The sequence below is a fragment of the Taeniopygia guttata genome, chromosome 2 (assembly GCF_048771995.1).
Source record: "Taeniopygia guttata chromosome 2, bTaeGut7.mat, whole genome shotgun sequence".
NCBI lineage: Eukaryota > Metazoa > Chordata > Aves > Passeriformes > Estrildidae > Taeniopygia > Taeniopygia guttata.
The window spans coordinates 71,718,999-71,742,840 of record NC_133026.1 but is presented as its reverse complement, the minus strand read 5'-3'; the positions used below and the strand labels follow the sequence as shown (position 1 = coordinate 71,742,840).

Here is a 23,842-nt window from a genome sequence, read left to right as displayed (position 1 = left end):
TGTCCTGCTACTACTACCAGCTTCGTTTTTCTTGTATGTTACTCAGGAATTGGAAATAGTTTTAATCCCTTAAAACCCATTCAGGATATGCAGTTCAAAATCCATTCCTGCATTACCTCAGATTATCCTTTAAACATATCCCAATAACATGTGATATATTTAAGATTTTAATTTTTCATAAAATTTTAATTTTTGTAAATGTTGATTTTCTTTCTTACCTCTTCTTCTAACCAATCATTGTACTGTACAATAGTGGACATGGCAACATCTGCACCCTTCATATAAAATGTAATTTCTCCTGAAGATTCATCCTAAAATTTTACAAAAGAAATGGGAAGGGGTGGGGAGGGGAGGAATATCTGTTTATAAAGTCAAAACAATTACCTACCAATAACTTAATTTCCTTCTGAAGCACTCAATAGATTCCTATTTATAAAAGACAAAGTACCTTACCAAGAAGTGGGTAAGTTTTATTACCTGATGTTACTATTTCCAGTGTTATCTCTGATTCCACTGAGATACATGTCCACTATTTCCATGTAAGAGGACCAGTTCTAATGGAAGTCAACAAGCATAACAGATTCTCAGCATCCCTAAACTAAAATTTAAAATATCACTGTTATGTCCCCTCTAACTTGTATTTTGTTTCTTGGGTGGCAAATACCAACCCAAAAGAGAAACCTCTATGTCTTTGAAATACCTGGTAACTAAAAATTTACAAATAACTTATTTTAAATGCTTATTACACATTTTAATGATGCAACATTCATTGCATATTCAGTGAATCCACACACAGGCAAATGTAATCAATTAATTTCTGTGGTATTGTCTGTTGCAGAAGGAGTGAATTAGTCTGATCTGCCAGCACTTTTTAAAAAATCAAACCAAACACCCAGAAAAATCCCCCAAATTACCCTAACTATGATGCCCATGCGCTTGCTCTCAGAAGTGAAGGGGAAGATCTGCAGGATATAGTATGTCAAGATGTGTCCACCAGGGGTCTTCAGCTGCATTGAAGTCAGATCCCTGTTAACCAGAGTGAGACCCACACTCTCTGTCCACTGCACCAGAGCTACCTAAAGAACAAGAGAAGGAAAAAAAAAAAAAAAAAAGAAAAGAAAAAAGAGACATATTTAAGTGTGAAAGGTCTATGGAAGTTTTATATAAATTAGGTTAAAACCTAATTTATTAAAACCTAATAATTAGGTTACAACAACTGTTGCTAGGGTGAAAGTCTAAACTCTCCCAAGAATCTGTGGAAAAAAAAGTGAGGAGCAGATGAAGTATAAAATACTACCACATCAAATTATGTGTTTCCTTTGAAGAGTTTACAACATTTCTTATGAAGAATATAAAAACTTTTTTTAACTTATTGCTGAAAATGAGGTATTCAGAATATGTTCTTCACATATAGAAGATATGCTGCAGAAATAGCTGCTCTAATAAATACCCACATACATTAAACAATACATCAAGGACATTGAGTAGAAATTTTGCAAAATGAGAATACAATTTCTACATCAACAAGACCATTATGTAAGTAAAAGACTTTGGGAGTATTTCCATATAAATTACTTCTTAAATCTACAGCTACATGTAAGTTGAGACAATGTAATAGGTAGTAAATAGGTAAGGAAAGAACCTTATTTTTAGTTTACTTTGCTCACTTGAGTAATTTCAATACTTTGTTTGAACAGTAATATGACTTCTGATATCAAATAAGATGGAAACCAAGCTTACAATACTACATCCCACAAACTCACATGGGTAAGTGCCTTTTTCAAAATTTTGCTGCTTTGAAGTGCATGACATCTAGCTTCAACATTTTTCTATATTATACTTTAAATAAATATCTCCCACCACCACCATGTGATTTATTCCTTCAAAAAGTTAATGTTTTAGGAAAATTGCTTTACTGATTTTACTGTTTTATATACAAGACACATTCTGTATCTAGTTTTTATCTGATTAAAGAAAACTACTCCTCCTCAATCTACTTTAAGTTTTCTTAAAGCTAATCTTTACTGGAAACCAGTTTAAATCACTAGAATGATACCTATATTGAAGTGCATATGATTTTTATGGATCCTGGACTTTCACGGATTAATAGGCTCTACTATTAATCTCAGGCAAGATGAAAAAAAATAAAAATCAAGCACTCTGATAAAAAACGTGCAAGTAGAAAATTCCCTAGGTAAGTTCAACAGACATGACAGTCACTAAGAATTTCACAGAAAGCAAATAAAACACCTCAGCTTCTAAGAAAATTTAAAATTGGAATAAAATCCTGTGTGAACCTGTAAAAAACCCTAGTAATGCTATCTGTGTAGGCATCACCAGATGAAAATATAGTGAGATACAGTAATGGAAGAGAATAAAGCACACTTTGAAAAGCACCATTTTAAACTCTTGAAAACTACAGGAAGCCTTTTTACAAACTTTTCTTCTTTGCCAGAAGTAGTATATAAGCTGTAAACAATCCAGTACTTCCAAGGTTAATTTCAATTTTCACAGTGAAGGGTTACTATTACATTCTGACCTGTAAATTGCAGCTTTCTACTAAAACCCCATCATCTTATTTGCGTCCCTTTGCAGCTAGGACTAAAGTGTTCTATATTTGGTGACTCAAATCTGTTTATTATATTTATGCTTGGCTTCACATACCATTTGAATTACCAGTTTGCAGCACAGTCATTTTGTATTCTTATACCTGGCCTATACACAACTGCATATTTATTTTTTCTTTTAAATTGATCAGGGCAAATACCATACAAGAAACAGTCAATAAGGCTCAAGAGTCAAACAGATGTCCACAAGGACACTGATAAAACTTGAGAGAAAGACGAGTTTGACTCCCATCACTCAGAATAAATCAGAACAGCATCCAAAACAACATAGCCAGATCTTACCATTAAAATACTTTAAGCTTTTAGAATGTAGAAATTTCTTTCTAATCAATAATATTTCACAAATGGCATGAACATCTACATCTTAATGAATACATATATACTGAAAGGCTGGCTGTAGAGTCCAGAAAAAGGATTCTTAGGCTAGTCTCTCTTCTTGAGGTTTCCTCTCTACAAATATGATCTCTTCACTACATTTTGGAACCTTTACATTAAAAGGGTCTTGCAATCTAGTGCACCTAAATCAAGAACTCCTAGAATCCCAAGAAAATGCAGCAGCTGTGGCTTCTACAGAGCTTGACATAATGGATGAAGTCAGATAAAGCAATTAAAGGTTGGACAAGCAAAAAAAGCTTTGATAGTGATGCTACCATTTGGTTTTAAAAGAATCCATCACAATGACAATATTTATTTGCTGATAACTGTTAATTTGCTGACACACAAACACAGATGAAATGTGTCAAGTTTCCTGAATCCAGATTAGGGACTTATTTAAATATTTTATGGATCTTCTCTGGCTTATCACAAAGCTTCCCTTCTAGGGACACTGGCTGCCTGGGAGCCATGAGCATGTTGATGGGTAAGTGGTCTTCCTATTACTGAGACACAGGTATGCAGGGAACCTACTAACTGTGTAGTGCTCCTAGGGCAGGTAATGCACATGGAGGAGAAGAGAGATTTGTGGTTGCTAACTTTCAAATTTTCTTTCTTCTCAGTAGCAACCCAAAGGGTAGAGATGACCATCCACCTCTCATATGACAATGTCAAAGAAGCAACTTCTAAATGAGGAAAGAAAGGAGCAAATAATTGCATTGTGAAACAGAAATGCAACAGATCCGATGCGAACTAGTGAGAAACACCCCATTTAGTGCTCTTACCTAAATCTTTCAGATGCTCCCATTTACCACATGCCCACTCTTGAACACTGAGGCCCCACTAGAGGCCACCCAACACTCTGAGCTTCTGTAGTTCACAGATCCAAATATCAGACACTTCAATTACTAGGGTACAGATTTCCACTCAAAATTAAATTCAGAGATTTCATAAGGAAACACTCCCAAATCAAGCAGTAACTGGAACCCCCAACATCACCTAGAGCAGTAGCAGCTCAGGAGGTAGAAGCAGCTTCTTTAAGTAGAAGTATGTTTCTAACTCAGTCGCCTGAGGAATGATTCCATTTCCAGAGGGGCATGAAGAGGTGAAACTTCAAAAACACCATTCATGTCCATGTTTTGGAGACATAATCATCCCATTTGTTTAGAAATGTTCATTTATGGAACCAAATCAAATCAAACAGCTTATGCACTGGGTAAGGGTTGACCTGTACAATAATACTCTTGACTGCAGGTTTCCAACACAGGATATGCTCTGCTCACCATACTTGGATCCTGTGGGGCTGTACACCTCATTACTAAGGTCACAGCCTCTAGTAGCCTGGCTATCATGCCCAGCTCCTGCTTTCCTTTCCTTATGGCCAGACTATTGTTTCTGCTCCTTAGAAGAAATGTTGAACTGCTCAACATTTACAGTATTTGTTGCTCAAAATAGTTTATGAACAAATAATTGTTACTTTCAATGTACAATATTCTCTTTTGAGCTAACATTAGATTAAGAAAAAGATCCACTGCCTCGTGGCTGCAGTTGGCAGTTCTCCACCTCACAGGGCAGTTTAAGAGTTCCACCACAGCTGTACTCACATCTTTCCCGGAGCCCTGCTATGAACCAGACCACTATAACCAAAAAAGAACCTGCATAAATAAAGCCTTCAATGGTTTTGACATATACGAGGGAGCAATTTGTAGGGTAAGAAAGGACTAGACATGGAAATTTTGGAAGCTAGTTTTGCTGCTTGGAAGAATTCTCATGTAACCCACCTATTTCTTTCAGAATATTTAAAAGCATCACTTCAGACAATAGGATCTGCTTTCAAAATCAAACTGTTGTATAAGGGGTACAGACACTATAAGTGTGGTATTTTTAAATTAAGGCTATTGCTTTGGAAACAGAGAAGAAGCGTGAGCTATCCTTTCCCCACTGCCTGGGTGTTTCCAACTGTTTCCACCAGGACTGTTCAACAACTCCTACCTGTTTCCAATCAGCAATTTGTTTATATTTATAAACAGTGATTTTATTACTAACATTTGCAGTCCATCACTTTTCATAAAAAACCCTTCATAATAAAAATAAAATTATTAACTTAAAAATACAGCTTGATCATGTGAAAAAACTACCAATCAATATTCAAGACAAGCTACGGAGTAGTTATTCTTTGTGGGTCTCGAAGGTCATGCAAGTGATGGTTTTATGCTACTGAGTGATTTGCTTTTCACAATACATTGACAAAACAACACAATTAGTCTTGCTTCAATAAGCACACACAATAAAATGAATTAAACAATACAACATGTCTCATACATTACAGCTTCACTTTTGTAAACACAAAAGCTGCTTTACTAAGGGCATATAATTTCCCTGTCTGTTTTTAAATGATTATCTTTGTATCCTTGTAATTAATTTTAGCAAGTCTGTTGTCTCTGGACAGAAACGTTGGAATTAAATAACTGACCACACTTTAAGGTAGTATTTAAATATTCAAGACACTGGGATTAGAAATGCTTGAGACTATAACAGCACAGGACAAAGCATAACCAATAAATGGCTGGTTTATGAGAATAAGCAGTCATTAAAAATCATGACTGATCAACCTTTTCTGACTAAGAGGAGCAAAGGTCTTCAAAGGCTCCTGTTCATAGCATGCCCTGAATTGCTTGGGTCTCTGACCTTTGAACTCTATCGCTTTGCCTACTTAGCTTATATCCTTTTATGATTGTTCATTACATTAAGGTAGCTGGCATTCTACAGATGAACTGAACCCACACCTATGATGGCAAAGTTGAAACTGAGTTTTGGTGTGGCTTTTTTTTTCTTTTTTTTTCCATCCAGTGGGTTCTCGGTGAATGTTTATTGTTTGCTATGCTACAGCTGTAGAGGACAAGTGACAGACAAATGAAACTTTCCACTCTTTCAGAGAAAATGAAATATTGATCACTTATCATAAGAAACAAAGAGCCTGGCATAAGTAGGGTTTGCATTATGAATACAAAATCAGTTACTTATCTCAGGTTACTCTAACAACAGATAAATACATTTTTTATGATGAATGTACCCACTTCTAAATGTGCATACTTTGTTATAGTTATATCTGTATATGGATGCACACATATATGCACAGATGTGAGAATTTAAAAAGAGTTCCTCAAGTCAATTAATTAAGTGTGTAGTGTAGCATATTACTGAGCTGTTTCTTATACCTTTTTACATGGAAGAATAGTTTATTCTTACATACTGTTCTCTGCTCTTTTCATCTTATGGTGTGATCATGCAATATTATATAATGCAACAGACAACTATGCAAATAACATCTTGTTTCAAAAGACTGCAATCAAGCCATATCCATAAACAAAATCTAAGAGAATAGAGTTGCAATGTTGAGAAAGTACAATGCATAAAACCAGTTAAGTCTATTACATGATAATGTTGCTTATTAACCAAGTATATTGTGATAGGTCAGTGCTGAGGTTAAACAGAAAACATCAATTGAACCATTTCCCTAAATAAAGCTCCAGGGTGCAATATTCAAAGCACTTTATTCAATAAAAAATGCTTTTAAAATGGTACTTTGGTGATTGGGAAACATTGGCACCATCCGTCAACCTAACTGCAGGAAAGTTCAATAAGCTAAATAATGAACCATTTACATTATTTTCCTTAGGCTCCAGTGATTTGAAAACATTGCATCAATAGAAGCCTTAAAAAAATTATGATAAAGACCTGCTAGTCTTTCAACTCTTAGGCTTTTTTTCTGTCATGCTGCAATTTTTATGCTGTTCACATGATTTTTGTAGCTTCATCTTTTTATAAGACTCCATTTAACACCAATTTCTCATTATATAAAAGCATATTTGTTCAATATGATAATTTTACTAGTGTTTCAAGCATTATCTTTAAGAAACAACAACAAAATTTAAGGCTGTTTTAGAATGGAAGCATTTAATTTCACTGCCATATAGTTTTAATGTATGAGTTGCAATGATAAAAAAAATCATTATTAAAACGATATCTGTGAATTCTCTCCCTTGCAGCATGAACAGTTTATTTGTTGTTGATTTCTTCTTCTACCTCCTTCTCCACCCTGAGTCCCACATCTATTATATTAGCACTTTAGCAACTTTCCTTTCCTTCCTTTCATATTTTCAAAGTCAAATTCCCTACTGTCTTCCCAGGGCACCGCTTGTATAATTCTCAAGTCTTACAACTGCATTCTTTAGTAAGTACAGGAGAAGAATTGCTCTTCATGATAGCATTTTCAGCTTTCAAACAACTTAACAAATATACAAAAGCCCACAGGGAGAGACGAGCAAGTGGGAGAAAAAACTTACATAGTCTCTCTCAACTGCATATCTCTTCACCTGATTTAGTAATACCTTTGGCTATTAAAGCAGAATATTTACTTAACTTATAGCAGTTATCATATCTTCATAGTCAGATCCTTGTTCATGCAATCATTCATTATACTCAGTAGTACCTCACAGGCTCATTAAACCGAAACATTAAGTAAATATGAATGCATGTGCAGATGAAAATTTGTGCACATGTGCATAATACAAGGCAGACATTATGCAAATATGTATCATAAACAAATGCCCTTCTGGCATAAACAAATGCCCTTCTAGAATTCTCAATTCATAATGTGGATCAGCTCACACTATGTAACACCACATATTACAGATTATTGATTTTAGCCAAAGATCAGCATCTCAAGTCCTACCTCTTTATTTAAAAATAAAGAGTTTTATTTTAAAAACTGTTCCAGCTGCCATTTTTTAGTCATGAAGAATCAGCCACTTTATATTCTGTGGTCGTTTGACACTATGAACTGTGTTTATGGCATCTGAAACGTATGTAAAGTTTGCTAGCTTGTTACTACATGAAGACAGATTTAATTTTATTTCTTGCATTCCTAAAACCCCTTGTTACAGACTTGTTACTTATAGTAATTATAGCCTGCAGTGTGAACTGCTTAAGTTTTGTTAGCATTAGATAGGGTGACATATTAGACATGAAAACCAAATGTATACATGAATAATACACTATGTAGCAGGATGAAGTTTGTGAAAGAAACATTATCTTGTATGAGATCAACTTGCACAGCTAGAGAAATATTCAGGATTTCAGGTACATAATCCCTTCTTCACATCTTACAACAACCTTATTTTTTTTATGACTAAGTATTGGGGTTACAACAAAAACGGTACCTTCAGAAAATGCTAGAAATTCAAACAAAGATTCTTTTCAACCTGTTCACTTTCAGATGCAAACTAACCTCAAAATAGTCTATTTCTCCATTTTACTATATCAACTACACACATTTTTATAAAGTGAACTCTTTGCAGTATTTTACAACATAAGCTTTACCTCTCTCTTCTAGTATATTTTTAGATTGAATTTTAGGCAATCAATTTAGGGACCAAAACAGGATTATTCAGAACAACAACCGAAATCCAATAAAAGCGCTGGGATTTGTTTAAAATTTGGATTTCAGTAAAACTCAAAGGCATTTGTCTATTGAAATGGTATTTTAAATTTGTGCTACACTTGATGCAATTTTGAAAGAACCCTAAAGATTATGAAGCTGCCTAGAGTTTGAAGCTCAAAAACTTTACTACAGAAGCATTTGAGGTTTGATTGGATTTTTTTTGTGTGTTTGTTTGTTTTTTTTTCTGGGGGTTTTGTCAGTTTGTCTGTTTTTTCCCGTTAGAAATCTGTACATCCCAGTATCTGGTAGCATCTCTAACTAATGTACCAGGTTGTCCATTCAGAACAGTTTCATATTCCCTTTAATAGCATAATATGATTCATACATGGATTAATGTTTTGAGACTAGTAATAAAAAATAATAAACCTTTAACTGCAATCCTCAATACAGTATTGACTCTGAAGCACTGACTTCACAGGTCTTTAAATCAAATAACTAAAAACACTTTTATACAACAAGGCATCAGAACCAGCAGATCTTTCCTAAGCTATAGAAAATATAAAAACAGATTACTACTAATTTTAAAGAAACCCCTGCTCAAAACACTTTTTTTTTTCATAGCTCTTCTCTTTTTTACTTAGTTTACCCAATTCTTTAGGAGATACAAATCTTTTCAGCCTTGCATACCAACCTCATCAGGGCTGGAAGCCTGGTAAGTTCGATTTTCATCGCTGAAGTCCTGATCCACTTCTGCATATTCTGTCTCTCCAGACACACCAGCGCGGGATTCATAGACGGGGGTGACATTGTGACAGAGTGCAATGGCCTTCACTGCTTCGTGTATCCGACTGCTGACGCTCTTTCGTACTTTGGGAGCCGATGGTTGAGGTTTCCTGGATGGTGTTGAGCTCGTACTGTTCCCACTGTTCTGAGAATGGACCTTTAAGACCCAACACAATGAACAGTAAAGCAAAGTTCAAAAAAGGAAACAAAACATGAATACTTATCTAAATCTGACTGTTCCCTTTACAAAGGTTGATAAATTATAAGGCAAGTACTTATCTATTTATTTTTATAAAAGCTACTATTAACTCATTCAGCTTGTGATTCATAAAAAGCCTCATCTACTTTTTTAAAAAAAATTATACGTAAGTATGGGCTCTTCACCTTGCATTTGTAGTCAAATTTCAATAACAGAGCCTGAAGATAATTGAAAAATGTGAAATGAAAACAAGTATGTTGGAAAAATTCTGAAAAGGCTGATCGGATTATGCAGAAACCCTGCTACCTCACTTCAGATTTTACATTTTTCAATGATTTGTCACAATAGTCCTTTCATGTCTATTGCATTCAGTGAATTATTTTTTCTTTTCCTTTATTAAAAAAAAGTATTTAAACCAGCCACCAACTAGATGAGTTCAAAAAGAGAGAAAAAAATTTCAAAATTTGCTATTTTGTTGTTCAACTTCACCTGTGTCATTAAAATGAAAAGAACCCCTTTTTAAAAAATTTTTCACCCAAATCTCTGTATTTTAAAAGATTTTTGTGGTGATCAGAAGAGATCAGAAGAAGAAGAGATCAGAAAGAATAGAAGAACAAAAGCAGGATCATTTTCAAGTATAAATATTAGGAGTAATTAAAATACAGATATTGCTGATTTAATTTATAACTTACATAATTTATGTATTTGTGAACTAATGCAGTTTTATGCTTTTGCTAGAGCTGAAATGCTTTTGTCCTTACAAAAATGCAATAATCTAATAAAATAATTACGCAAAATAACAGTTTGACACATATTTGAAGATGGTGTTGCATAACCAGTAAACTAGCACTGTTTTAACTTAGCCTTCAGAAATGCTCGCGCACATGACAGAATGAATCTTCCTCTGAAAAGTACTATGAGTTCCTAATTAGTTAAAAAAATTGGGGTTTTGTATGTGTGTGTGGGTGTGTGTGGGTGTTATTAGTTTTTGTTGGTTGGGTTTTGATTTTTGTTTAAAAGTCAGCACATTAAATATATCAGCAGTACCACCACAGGGCTCTTCCGTTCACTCCAATGTAACTCAGAAAACCTTTTCAGAATCCACGCTTTTTTCCTCCTGACTGCAATCTGCTGAACCGTGAACATTCTGCCCATCAAATTACAGTGTTGTCTAATAAAGGGTTTAACTTTCTGCTCATCTGGCACTGCTTTTCAGCTACTGCTTTAAACCTCTGCATTTGCATTCTGCTAACACTGATGCCATTACAGTCACAAATAAATTAAGCTGATTTACTCCTTCTGAATTATGTTATGTTTATTGATGCTTGTATAATTTAATTTCACACAAATTCCATTAAAGATTATGCCCTCTATCACAAAATGCTTCCAGTGGGGAAATATAATCAGGTTATAATAGATTTGTGTGTTACATTAAGATGACAATAGTCTGGTAGGTCCACTGTAATAATAAAACAGAACACAAACAAGGGATAAAATCAATGTCACACATGAACCACTGCCTAGCTAACCGGCAGCTTCTATTATCATAGATTAAATAAAAAACCTCACCATACTTTTTCAGATTGAAACAATTGTTTAGTAGTTGTTTGGTTTGCTACTGAGACTCCATCATTGTTCTGCTTTAACAAGTTGCTACTAACACAAGCAGAATTAAAGCATTATTTATAAAGCATTATTTAAACATAGAGTAGTGTTATATAAAGCTGAAGAAAAGGACAGTCCAAGAAAGCTCTTTTCATCATCTACTAATAGTAAACCTACGTTTTGGAAATCTTTTTCCCACAATTGAGAAGAAAAGCTTCCCTCACATTTCTTAAGTATGTTACAGTTATTAAAACTTGCAACCATGGTTACCACTCATTAAATTTTACAGTAAATTAGTAAAAGCTTTAAGTAGTAAGAATTCCAGGAATTGTGCAATTCTTTTCAGATAGCATATTTAACTGCAAAATATAAAACCAGTGTTCGTGAGCATGCCTCCCCTAGAAGAAAGGTGCTTAGCTATCAAACTCACTCAGGCCAAGGTGTGCCTGCTCAATACTGTCAGTTAATATCATTTATTGCTACAGTTGTTACTGTGGATACCCAAAAGACACATTATAAGAAAGCTAGGTTTGGGTGATTTTAAAAACTTAGTCAGTAGCAGTTAATTTCAGCAACACATTCTGAACCAAATTTGGACAGCTGATCTTTCGGTGAAAGAGCTCAATTTCCCATTTCCAAGGCAAGATTATCGTATCTCACTTACTACTCATGGCTATATCTACTAAAAATTAAGCTGAAATAGATTTATTCAAGGAAAATAAGTCAAGAAGGGGATTTGTTGAATTGTATAGATAAAAAATAATTAAGAATTTAAGGTGCAAACTTAAAACGTACACACCTCACCTTTGTCTTTCCTCCTGTCATTCCTCCCAAAAGCTACAAAGTACTGAGTCCAGTGTGACGTTAAATTAAACTTTTATTTTTATTTTAAGCAAATAAGAAGGGAAGTCATAGTTTACAACACAGCACAGCCAGATATTCCAATAATTGTTGATCCTACAGTTCTTCTATGAGAGAAAATGAGGACACAGACAAGGAGGTCAGTCTACAAACTTAACGGGTGTCCTAGTGTGACTTTATGACGCTTGTATCCCCAGTTGTCTGTTCTGCTTATGCTGGATATTAAGTTCTGCACCTTTAAGACTGGTTCTGAGAGCAAAGGGAGGGAGAAGTGTGGAGTTTGTTATCAGAAACTGTGCTTGCTCCCCTGCACTCCTTCTCATGGACTGTTGTCTGCAGCACAGCCAGCAAGATAGAGCTCTCCTTTGCTTTTAGTCAGTTTTTAGCTAGCTGAGGCAAAGACTGGACTAAAAACCCAGAAAAACACAACGAGCTTGCACCTGTGGCCCACTGGGGCCTGGGACGTGGCATTTTCCAGCGCCAGAGGAACTGAGAGGCACTTAGTGAGCCAAGAAACACCCACAGAGGACTCTCTTGGAATTACAGAAGGACTTTCTGGACTTGCCATCTCTTCAGGACAGCAAGAAGTTTTATTGTTTTATAGTATTAATCTTTTATATACTTGCGAATACTTTGCTTGTTATATAAACAGTTTTTTCCACTTTTCTCCAAAGAAATCTTTCCGAACCAGTGCTGGGGAGGCACTGCTTGAATTTGCTTTCTAGAGGGACCCTATTTGGAGGTTTCCTCCCAAATTTGCCCTAAACCAGGACACTGGGTCAGGCAGTCATGTTTGTGCATCCATATTAACTACAGAAAAAAAAGTTATATAAATTTTTGTTATCATACTGTAAACAACACAGAAATACTACTTAACTTTTCATTTTCATTTGATGCCTCTTCTGTAATTTTTTTTTTTAATTTTTATTTTTTTGCTTCAAAGAATAGAAATAAGAAATAAAGCACGAAGTTCACCCTAATCTCAGAGTAGAATCAGGTGTTTCGGAAGGTTTGCAGCAAGCACCCAAACAGTTTACATACACAGGAAATGCAAGTAATGCTTGCAGAATCCCACAACTGACCCACACAGAGACAATCCTCTTGTACACTTTCCAGACCAAACACTCTTATACATCACAGGAACACTTTATTCTCAAGCAATATGGAGTTCTCACACTTTCTCTTTGCCAGTTTTACACTGTTCAAAATCATCTTAAATTTCTGAAAAATAATTTTTAAATATACCTGTGTAAGTTTTACTTTCACAACTACTGTTATACCATTTGGTTATACCAATTAATGTGGCTTTTATATGTATATTCTTAATGAATATCTTTAAAGATATAATTACTGTTCATGTTGTTCTGGACACTTCCTTATAATTTGTAGTCTCAGTAATGAATAGCTTACTCTTAGATGATTTGGCAGGAGAAAGACTGCACTGCACAGACAGCTTAAGACAGATTTCCGCTACTGAAGAACAGAAAAGTAAATCTCTTTAAGTGGGCATTATGAGGAACTTTGGAATCAGGAGAGAACTATGTAATCTCTCATATTTTTCCCTTCCATCATATTTCTTAGGAGATACCTAAGACAACTTAGGAGATACGTGACAACTTTCATAGCATCTCAAGTTATAGACATAATCATTAACAACAATGCTTCAATGTCATTAAACCCCTCTCCCCCACAAAAAATGTAAATAATTTATTAAATACCTGTGAATAAGAGTTTATTATATGACTCTGTATTTCATCCATTGTGTCTGTTCCATAGGAAACAGTACCTAGGTGGAGGCGCTTAAATATCATCTCATTCTGTGTAAGTGTTCCTGCAATAAACGAGAAGTATATCACAAAGCAGTGAAAAAAACTATAAGATGGCCACAAACACCTCTCCCTTCCCTCACAAAAAAATCTTTCCTTTGGAAAGCAGGAATGTATCATGAGTTAGCATTAATTTAGTTAATTAAAGGAATGTTTATGGAGAAATATCAGGGTTAGTCATTCTGGAAGAAGTCACTGCTTCCAACTGCAAGCTGATTTTGCCAATAACTAAATACACAACTTGAAGAGACAAAACTTTTTCTTTATATATAAAAAAATTTGAACTTGCAGTATGTGGATGGAACTGACTCTCAGAAGCCAGTGCAAGAATTTGTACCATGTATCAGATAATCTAAAGAAAAAACCCACTACAGGAAGCCCCAAAAATTCATACAAGTTTTCCACACTTCATATACCAAGGCAGGCATTCTGGCAATTGGACACATTCAGTGTCAGTATTATCTAGATTAAGTCATTAAGACCTAGTATCACTTCCAAATTTGACAGACTCAGTCTCCTAGCAGAATAAGGCAGAACAAACAAAATCAGTGTTTTCTGTGCTCACTTCACATTTGTAAGAAACTACAGGGTGTGAGTCAGACTGACACTGCATCCACCCCTGCCAACCAGTCACATCCTCTGGTTTGGAAAATCTCTAATTGAGGGGTGGGAGCTGCAGCCTTACCTGATGGTCTATGTGAGGCAGAAAGGGGTCACTACTGCCTAGCTTTCCATGGTCAGCTCACAAAAGATTATTTTGATTATGGCCCTTCCTAAAATTTTGCCCTATGGCTACTCAGGCAGAGCAAGTATAAAAATAGTATAAAGCTATTCCTATATTTAACCAGACAGTTTTGTGTCATTAAAATGCATAGGTATGATCATAAAAAAATAAATCAAAAATGGTACAGAGTAGACATTCTTGAAGCTTCTACAATATTTTTAGAATGAGTATTAAAAAAAATCTCAAAATAAATATTGTAGAAAAAAATATTTCATAATTATTTTATTTACTTTAACTATTTTTATTTCACATCTTTATCCCAGTATACCAAAACACATGCTAAGCAAAAGGAGAAGTAAAGACTAAAAGCATGACATATGCAATAATTATCAGCAAAACAATACTGTCTGGCCAGTCAATATCCAGTTTATGCACTTAACAGGGCTTGAACTATCAGAGATCTTCAAAGATTCATTAGGGCTGTAAAAGTGTCATGTCTTTCCCAGTTGCATTTGAGATGTCTACCACTCCCACTTCCTGCTGATACCTGTACATCTCTACTGTTGTACCACCACACTGCGCTATCAAACCCCGTCCTTCTGTTTTACCACTACAAGATGTTTGTTCCGAATTCCCCCTTTACTGTTAAAATCTACATTTCCCATTTGCTTTTCCTTACGTGTTCTTGAGGATTTTTCTTTCTATAGTTATATTATTTTAATTTTTAAAAATAATTAAAATAAGGTTTACGTGAAATGCATAAATTCTCTACAAAATATGCATAACATTATTAAAAATTTACATGAGAAGCTGAGCATTCCCAAGGCTGGAAAACAGCCCAGGAAGACAAAGTTCTAGATCTCTAAAATGAGCAAATTGGAAATTTTCAGTTACTTTCATGCATGGAAAAATGAAATTATTTTGTTTTACAGTAATCACATCAACCTACTTTTTCTACTTTTAGAAGCTGCACTTTTATTGAGAACTTTTATTAAATTTCATTCTAGTTTTTACTTTAATTCAAGATTAGAAAAATTCAATCTCCAGTTTGCACATGAAAAACATGAAAATTTCCACCAATAAATATGAGAAATTAAAATCTCCATTTCTAAAATAAAGCAAAAACAAAACCCATACACTGTGCAAAAATATTCAGTGCAAGAAATTTCAAAGCCGATCTTTACCACTTTCCTAACTTTCCAGGTGTGCTAATACTGTCTCACTGTCCTTGACTTTGCCATGCCTTTGAATAAAAAAAGCTCTCTCTAGGAGTTGTAAAACTAAATGCTAGTCAAAAGGTGGGACAGCAGGCAACTGTCAAATCCACTTCCCACTATTTCTGTAATTGCTCCTTGGGAAAACAAAGCAGGAAACAAAATTAGTCCTATGATTATTATATGGAAAAATTATTTCTTCTGACACCACTAAATCAGTCCAACTCCATATCATGCTTAGTGAGGGAAAGGTAGATGGCTGGAAAATTTTGCGTGTTCCACCTCCTCTTTCTCAGCAAACAGAGAAGAAAAGCTTCTGCACAGAAAAGTATGGATTTTCCTATCTTGCAATCAACAGGAGCCAGTGAAGAAGATTTAGGAAAAACAGGTGAGGAAAAAGAATCAACAGACACTGAAATAAACATGCCGGAAATCCTGATTCAATACTTGCATCTTATACGTCTCTTAATACAATCCTTTCTATCACCTATGTTAATAGGAAATATCTATGACAAATAACTAAAATTAAAGAAAAGAAAAAATAACAATTGCAGTTTGCTCATGCTTCTCAAGATTAGTGTAAGACTTTAAAGAACAGCCATAATAAACCTGATGTGCTGTTAGACAAACAGAGGTAGCTGAAGTTATGAAAATACTCCCAAAAAATTCTGAAAAAAACCTACCTTAAAAAAATATACCTTTTTTAGCCATCTATATGGAAATAAAATTTCCTCATGTGTGCAAATTAAGAATTTACTTCTAAATACTTCTAATGAATGAAATGCCAAAATAGGACAGAAAAATTCCCAACTTGTTCCATACATTATTACATGGTGCCAACTGGTCATATTATAACTTTAGCAGCAGTTCTGTCTTAAATTTTAGTGTTTTAGTTGAAGATTAATACTCCATGACAGAACAACATATATTTTATACCTCCAGATGCAAACTATTCAAATACCTAGAGGCAGATTTTCTAATATAGCCCACTTTTTGAACAAGAAAAATAACACAAAACTGAGCGCTTTTAGTCTGCTCAAGGTGGTAAGTAGTATAAAACAGTGAAGGAACTTTCAATTTTTAATAATATTTCTAAAGACCTAGTTATCAATTCCACACTTTCAAGACATTGCTAATACAAAGAGTTATTAGATTTTAAAAAAGCTTATTTTAGCAAAGCTTCCAGAAAGCACATTAGTCAACATATCATCTCCTACTACTATTACATATTCTTGAACTTAGCTCTGGAATGCAGATACCACATAAGGAAAATAGCTTGACAAAAAAGCTAGTATAGAATTGCTGGAGAAAAATTTAGTGTGTTCTTTATTGAAGCCAAGAGCTTTCTTTCTTTTTTCCTTCTTTCCTACAATTGTATCATTAAACACAGAGTAAAGCAGGCAAAGAGGAAATTAATTTCTAAGGAAAAAGTCCTGAAGGCATCATTCCTTGGGTGGCAACAGATGTGATTCACAACAGAGCAGCAGAGATTTTTTTGTTGTTGTTTTTTTGAGAAGCAGATGCAGATCATTCTGATCCTGTATTACTAGCTGGCAATTTGGACCAATACCAGCAATCTAAAAGTCCAAAACAAGACAAATCAAGAAAATATGTACAAGAGAAAAATTAGTAACTTTGTGAGATTTTAAGAGGATGAGTAACTTTTCATATAACTTGAGTACTTTGTTTGAGCTATTTGCTTAAACAGATAAAAAGTAAGTGTAAGTGTGAACATTTCTATGGAAATTTTTAGGGAGATCAGGCCTAATCAGTCTGATAATTAGACTGTTGACAACATCTGGAGATACAAACTTTTTTCTATGAACCCTGGAAAAATATAATATATGAAGCAAATGAAAAAAACACATGGTAAGCATACATAGTATATGTCTGCTCATTCAGTTGCTCCATTTATAAGTATGCCATAAACACAGCCTACACAAAACCTCAAACCAAGTAAGTCCTGGCACAACCCATTAAGAATGAGGACAAAGACCAAAAGAGCTGAGCTAAGCCTAATCTTTCCTGGGCAGAAGGTCACAGTAGAGGTAACAGGTAGCTTGGGGGCACTGAATTAGGGAGTACCACTCCTAAACCATGACAAACAGTTGTGAAGAGCAGTACCTCTTTCCTCTGTGCCTTCTGCCTCTCACAGATATTCTCTGTATTCAGTGGTGTAAGAGCAACATCATGCTTGCTGGATATTTTCAGTGAATGGGTGTCCAACAGAAGACAAAAAGTAACGATTCCTTAGTCTGGAATCTTCCTGTAGGATGTCTCCATCAAAAGGTTTCATTTCTAGTCTGCTCTACTCACCCTGAAAACCTAGTGGTACTAAAAATCTTAGAGACAGAGCATAAATATAGATCCATCTAAGTAAAGGAAGGAGATGTTATTCCATCAACTTTTTTAAATCACTCTTTCTCTCTAGTTGCTTACACTGAAGAGGTAAAGACTCAAAGTGTAACTAAAAAGATTAATTTTCATAAACAATTACTGAAATTCACTGTTCTAATAGTACATTGCACTAAGCACATTTAACAAAAATGTCCATATACACAAACCTCTAATACACAGATTTTCCAAAAATATTCAAGAATCCCATTGCTCTACCCATCTGTTCAACGATTATATCTGTTAAGTATCTCATTTGGTTCAAACACCCACTAAAATGTTAATTACAGAACTCAAATACAAGTGCATTAATTACTAAACAACTACACTTGGAAGACTACACGTTTGTTTTAGCTGAACACACCGGCAGTTGTTGTGAATAGCAGGTGGATTTCTATCCCACATCCAAAGAAACAAAAATTCTCATTAAATACTGCCAAATATTTTTTTTTTTTCACCATTAGAATTTTTTGTACCCTGGAGAGCATGAGAAACCATGCTCACGCAAACTGCTACCACTATCAGAATGGATGATGCCTTTCTGTCAAACTTATATGTGATCCAAGTACAAACAACATGGCATTATGGGTAATGGATGCTATAATTAAAATGTGAGTCCTAAAAAATCCTGTTGTTTTACTGGGTGTTTTTAGTAATGGCTTTGTTCTACATGAAGATAAAAACTCCCTAACAAAGGAATTAATGTATTCCTTTAATAGGCTGCACCCTGAGTTAAGTTTTAAAATTTATGAGTTCTCTGCAGCATTGTTCTTTAAACAATGGCATTGTCAAATGCAACCAGTGAGAAGATTAAAGTTCTCCCAGCAGATTAAGTACAAATTATCTGTCCTCCTGTTTCAGCATCATTTGTTCATTTATCACATAACGTCTAGTATTTCTGGTCAGTGTCAATATGCTCTGCATCCTTGCAGTTAACAGATGTCTTCTCTTGTCGAATGAATTACTTTATGTTTCACGCACTGGTGGCCGCAGATGTGTCACTATAGCAACATCATTAATTTCAGATCTTACCGGAAACATGCACTCCAATCAAACCTAATTATACCACATTGCTTTCTTGTCCCACAATAAGGAAACTATAATGCAATTATTGGGATACTTCATTTTCTATTATACTGTGGCAAATGAGAGAGCCACTGTGATGGACGCTTCTTGTCAAAAAGCTTATTGATAAAGCACAAACCCAATTTACAATCATACAAAAGACTACCTTGCAATTATGTTAGTAATGCAATGCTCCTTAGACTCAACAACTAATTCTCAGTCATTTCCAGTGAAGCCTGGGCCACAATATAAGACTTTGGCAGACAGTTCTCTGGATTCCCTTTCCTTTTCAGTATTGAGAAAAACTTTGCCTGTTTACATTTAACTATGTAGTGCTGCTTTTTAGTAGCACCCACTTGGGCAGATGGTTACAAAACTGACTCCCTTCTTTATCCTCTGACAGCCAGGCCTTAAGTGGGCAGAAAACAGAATCCAGGTTTATATGACTAGAAATGAAAATTCAAATAAGAAAGTGCTGAGACCAGCTCTTATAAATGGCATAATCATGTGATGTCAATAATGGATTAAGAGTACAGACTTTGTTCATTACCTAACAGTATGTTTCACATTTATCATAAAATGCATAATGAGAAGAAATGTATTCAGGAAAGAAATCTGGAAGCAGCTACGAATACACTTGGTTAAAAATAACATTGTCAATGTGTTTGTCCAGAATGAAGAACAATTTAAAATTTGCAGGGCACTTAAGATTATTAAAACAGAGCAGTGTTTCCCATCTCTGCAAGGCACAGTCAGTGGTGTGAAGCTGGTGACATCTCCAGGACTCCTGGCTTATTTTCACTTACATGAGCTTTCAGCTGACACTTAGGTAAAAGCGCAGAGTGAGACTGCTGATTCTGCTTCTTTCCAAAACACTTTGAAACTACTGCCTTAGAGTATGGCCTTCACTTTCATTTTTACATCATTATTGTACAGATTGAGACCTTCCACTAGAGCTCAGCAGACCTCAATCCTCTGAAAAGCCTTTGAGGTTGAATACCAACAATGTGGAATCTCTACTAGCAAAGTTTAAAAAGAATACATTGGTTTTGCTTAGAAAGTAGTGTTTTGTAACTAGAAATTACTTTGTAAGATAACTTTACTGCATTGTTCTGAAAATAAATTATTTTTGAACATCTTTTTCCAAACATAAGCTGTAAATTACATATTTCAAGTCTTCAGTGTGACAAGACTCAAAGTTACATAAATTATCATGATGAAGGGTGCAATTAAAATCAATAAACAGTTTCAAATAGTATACAAATCATTAGGTAACTGAAATAAGGCTTGTTTAACAATCATTCACTTGCTCTGAAGAATTGTCACACTATAATTAGCAATATATTTTCCTTTTACAAAATAGGAGAACAACATTCAGATGTATATAGAATACCATATGTGCCTATAGAAAAAAAAAAGGAAAGTATATTTTGAAAATGTGATGATATATTATATTTACACTTCATTTCAAATATGCAGCAACAGAAGTGTTAGCATGGGAAGGAATAGAGAACTATTTCAAACAGAAGGAGATATAAATTGTGTATTATGCTTTTGGAGCAGTATTACAAAGGCCAACCCCTGCCCTCCCCAGCAGCTTTTCATGATTTTGAACTATATTTTACTTAAAACCAGTAAAAGAATTCTTCAAGCTTTTTGAGAAACAACTTCCTCCGTTTAGAAGTAAAGCTTCTTTAAAAAAACCCATGTATATCTACCAGAAATTATTTATTCAATCTCAGAAAGAAACAAGAAAGTGTAACACAAGCTATTACTTCTTCACACTCTCAGTACTTACCTTCTGATCCCAGGAAGGGTTGGGGATCCCAGTACACCAGATGAGGTAAAGTAACAGAGTACAGTTATGAAGGTGAAATTATTCAGCAGCTCCAGAACTGGTCTTGGAACAGTAACTAATAAGGTAACTAATAAAGAGCAAGTAACTTCACCAGGACAACAGATATAATTTTGGAGGCTGATCTTGTGACTTGTTTTGGAAATTACTTGCTCTCTCAAAGGTCATTCATAACTTGTTATCATACAATATTGCAGTAGCAATGAAGTGCAGAATAAACCAGCATCCTGAGTGCTATTCCAGAGTCCTTTCAGAGGAAGATATATGGTACTCTTACATGTGCTGTACAGTATCCTCTTGCTATAGAAGAGCTGTTCCCACTGGAATAAATCAGATTACTACCAAAAGCTGACTTTAACATCTAAGTACGGGCCTACCCAAGCCTATTGGTACTTGTAAAAGTCCTCCAGCAAATGTGTAAAATTTTATTGAGAAACAAAAATCAGTAGTCTAAATCTACTCTTACATTAGCATATTCATAGAATTACATTTAGAAATTTTATAGAAGGTATCAGATTTCAGAATGGTAACCTGATATACCTGTTTTATCCGTTAGTAAATAAACTAATCGTCCCAACTCTTCTGGTATGGTGCTAGTTCGAACAACTGTTCCAGGAATATTGTCATCTTTCATAATCATCCACCCATAGGCTGCCTTACCCATGTCCAAGTTGACACGTAAACTGCAAAGGAAATTTATACCATAATCAGTGTGAATATTAGGCAAAGTGAAAATGATAACCATAAAAATAACACTAGAAGCTCTTTTTAGTATATCTGAAAAAAGAATGATCATAAACCTATGTGCACCAAAAGTTTGGAACAGTGCTTGTTTCTAGAGTACATATCACAGGCTTCATCCCAGAATTTTAGAAGATATGGCAGAAGATATGCAGTATCATGTATGCTGCATGAGACAGATTCCAATACTTCGTGAAGACTCAACTGAATTACATTACTAAACTTATACAGAGGGGTAACATATAGCAAGAACAGATCACTATTCAAGTCACAGTTTTTATCTACTAAAAAACCCCAAAGACCGCCTATGTTCTCTTTATGATGTGAAATTACAAATATTTTTGTACCTTTTCAAGTCACTGGTGTATTTTTTTTTTAAAACAACCAACAACATTATTTCTTTAGGATAATACAACTATATTTGTCTTTCCCAACAAATCAATGCTATTTTTGTCCTTCCCAAAATGCAGCTAGAGAGGGTCTGTCATTAAAAGAGAAAAGTGCGAAACAGCAAAATGAACCTTTGTGACAGCATTTTGGCATGAAGTAATCTTTGGGTTGCTCGCTAACAGAAAATATACAATTGACAGCAAATTTTACTGATTATACACAGAAGTCCAAAATCAAAAGTATGTTTATCCAGTTCACTCTGTGCATTCAATTTTTAATACTTCCGTGTCTTCATCATATAAGAACTAAGATGCACCTTGTATTTCTATGTTACAATAAAAAAGTCTTCACTAATTTAATTACATTAATCTTCCCCATAATAAAATGCTCCAACACAAAACTCTATCCACCTGGTTCTAAACCATTTAAATGCTACTTTCCTCTGGCTATTCACCATGTTTCTGCTGCCATGTCAGAGGAGCAGTGACTAATAAAAAGGCATGTGTTGATTTCTCTTGACTCTGCTCTAACAGAAATACTGAAAACAGAGATAAGACAGCAGCTATATGAACTAGTGAGGTCATTTGGTCTGTTCAGCTTGGAGAAGGGGAGACTGAGGGGAGACCTCATCTCTATAACTTGCTCACAGGGGAAGAGGAGGGGCAAACACCAATCTCTTCTCTGTGATGACCAGTGCCGGGGCCTGAGGGAATGGCCTGATTTCCATAAGGGGATGTTTGAATATTAGAAAAAGGCTCTTCACCCAAAGGATGGTTGGGCACTGGCACAGGCTCCCCAAGGACACTGTCACAGCACCAAGCCTGATAGAGTTCAAGGTGTATTTGAACAATGCTCTCAGGCACATGTGTGACTCAAGGATGGTCCTGTGCAGGACCAGAAGATGGACTCGATGATCCTTATGAATCCCTTCCAATTAAGCATATTCTGCGATTCTACAAACTATTTGTAGCTAAGTTGCCAACACAAGAATGTCAAGTTAAGCAACAGGTTTACACTAATGTAACTCTAAGAATTGTTCAAAGGTACGTATCAAGATCAAAATACTGCTAATGCGCTTTGTAAGAGTCCTGACATCATCCTGACTTAACTGCATAATAAAAAGAACAGATACCAGGAGTTTTTATCTGTCCTCTTGGAATCACAGCAACAGATTGTGAATTACATGAGGTAATAGTGGAGGGAACAGTGAGTCACAATCTGCACTATCCCATAAAGAAGAGATGCATTTAATCAGAATTGTGAGAGGATCTGAAATTTTGACACACACTGAAAAAAAGTTTATTCTCTATCCCCTACCTCCTGAATTTGTACAGAAGACAAAACATGTTGCAGCAGAAAAGAAACATATGTTTTAGATACAAGATTTACCATTTAGGATGGTATTTTATGCTTTAAGTACATCTTATTTTCCCACCAAAATCATCATCATCTGAGAATTACCCTTCTCTGTAGTGATATACCCCAATTAGTCCTGCAATTTCCCTAAAATTTCCCTAATTTCATCTGCCTTCAGACATGCAAATATATGTAACAAAAGGACAGACAACAGAAGGAGGACTCTACAGATTCTTTTTACTGAAAATGCTACAATATAGTGAGAAAAATATTGGAAGTAACTTGCCTCACACTGGTTAACTACAGTTTTACCCTATCTTACTCAATCCAGAACCAGTACTGTGCAAATTGCATTCTTATTATCTGTTAACTTTCAGAGTGAATACA

At 35.0% G+C, this 23,842-nt stretch overlaps 1 protein-coding gene across 3 annotated transcripts in view; it reads right to left on the bottom strand.

The window, feature by feature from the left end:
- ATP9B (ATPase phospholipid transporting 9B (putative)) overlaps window positions 1–23,842 on the bottom strand; it is a 157,156-nt gene that overhangs the window by 17,154 nt on the left and 116,160 nt on the right. For all 3 annotated transcript variants that reach the window (XM_030265599.4, XM_030265600.4, XM_072924195.1), the window contains 5 exons: window positions 21,509–21,651; window positions 13,609–13,721; window positions 9,134–9,382; window positions 915–1,076; window positions 219–311 (listed from right to left, as the gene is read on the bottom strand). In XM_030265599.4, the coding sequence (XP_030121459.3) occupies window positions 219–311; window positions 915–1,076; window positions 9,134–9,382; window positions 13,609–13,721; window positions 21,509–21,651 (760 nt within the window). The remainder of the gene's footprint in view (window positions 1–218; window positions 312–914; window positions 1,077–9,133; window positions 9,383–13,608; window positions 13,722–21,508; window positions 21,652–23,842) is intronic.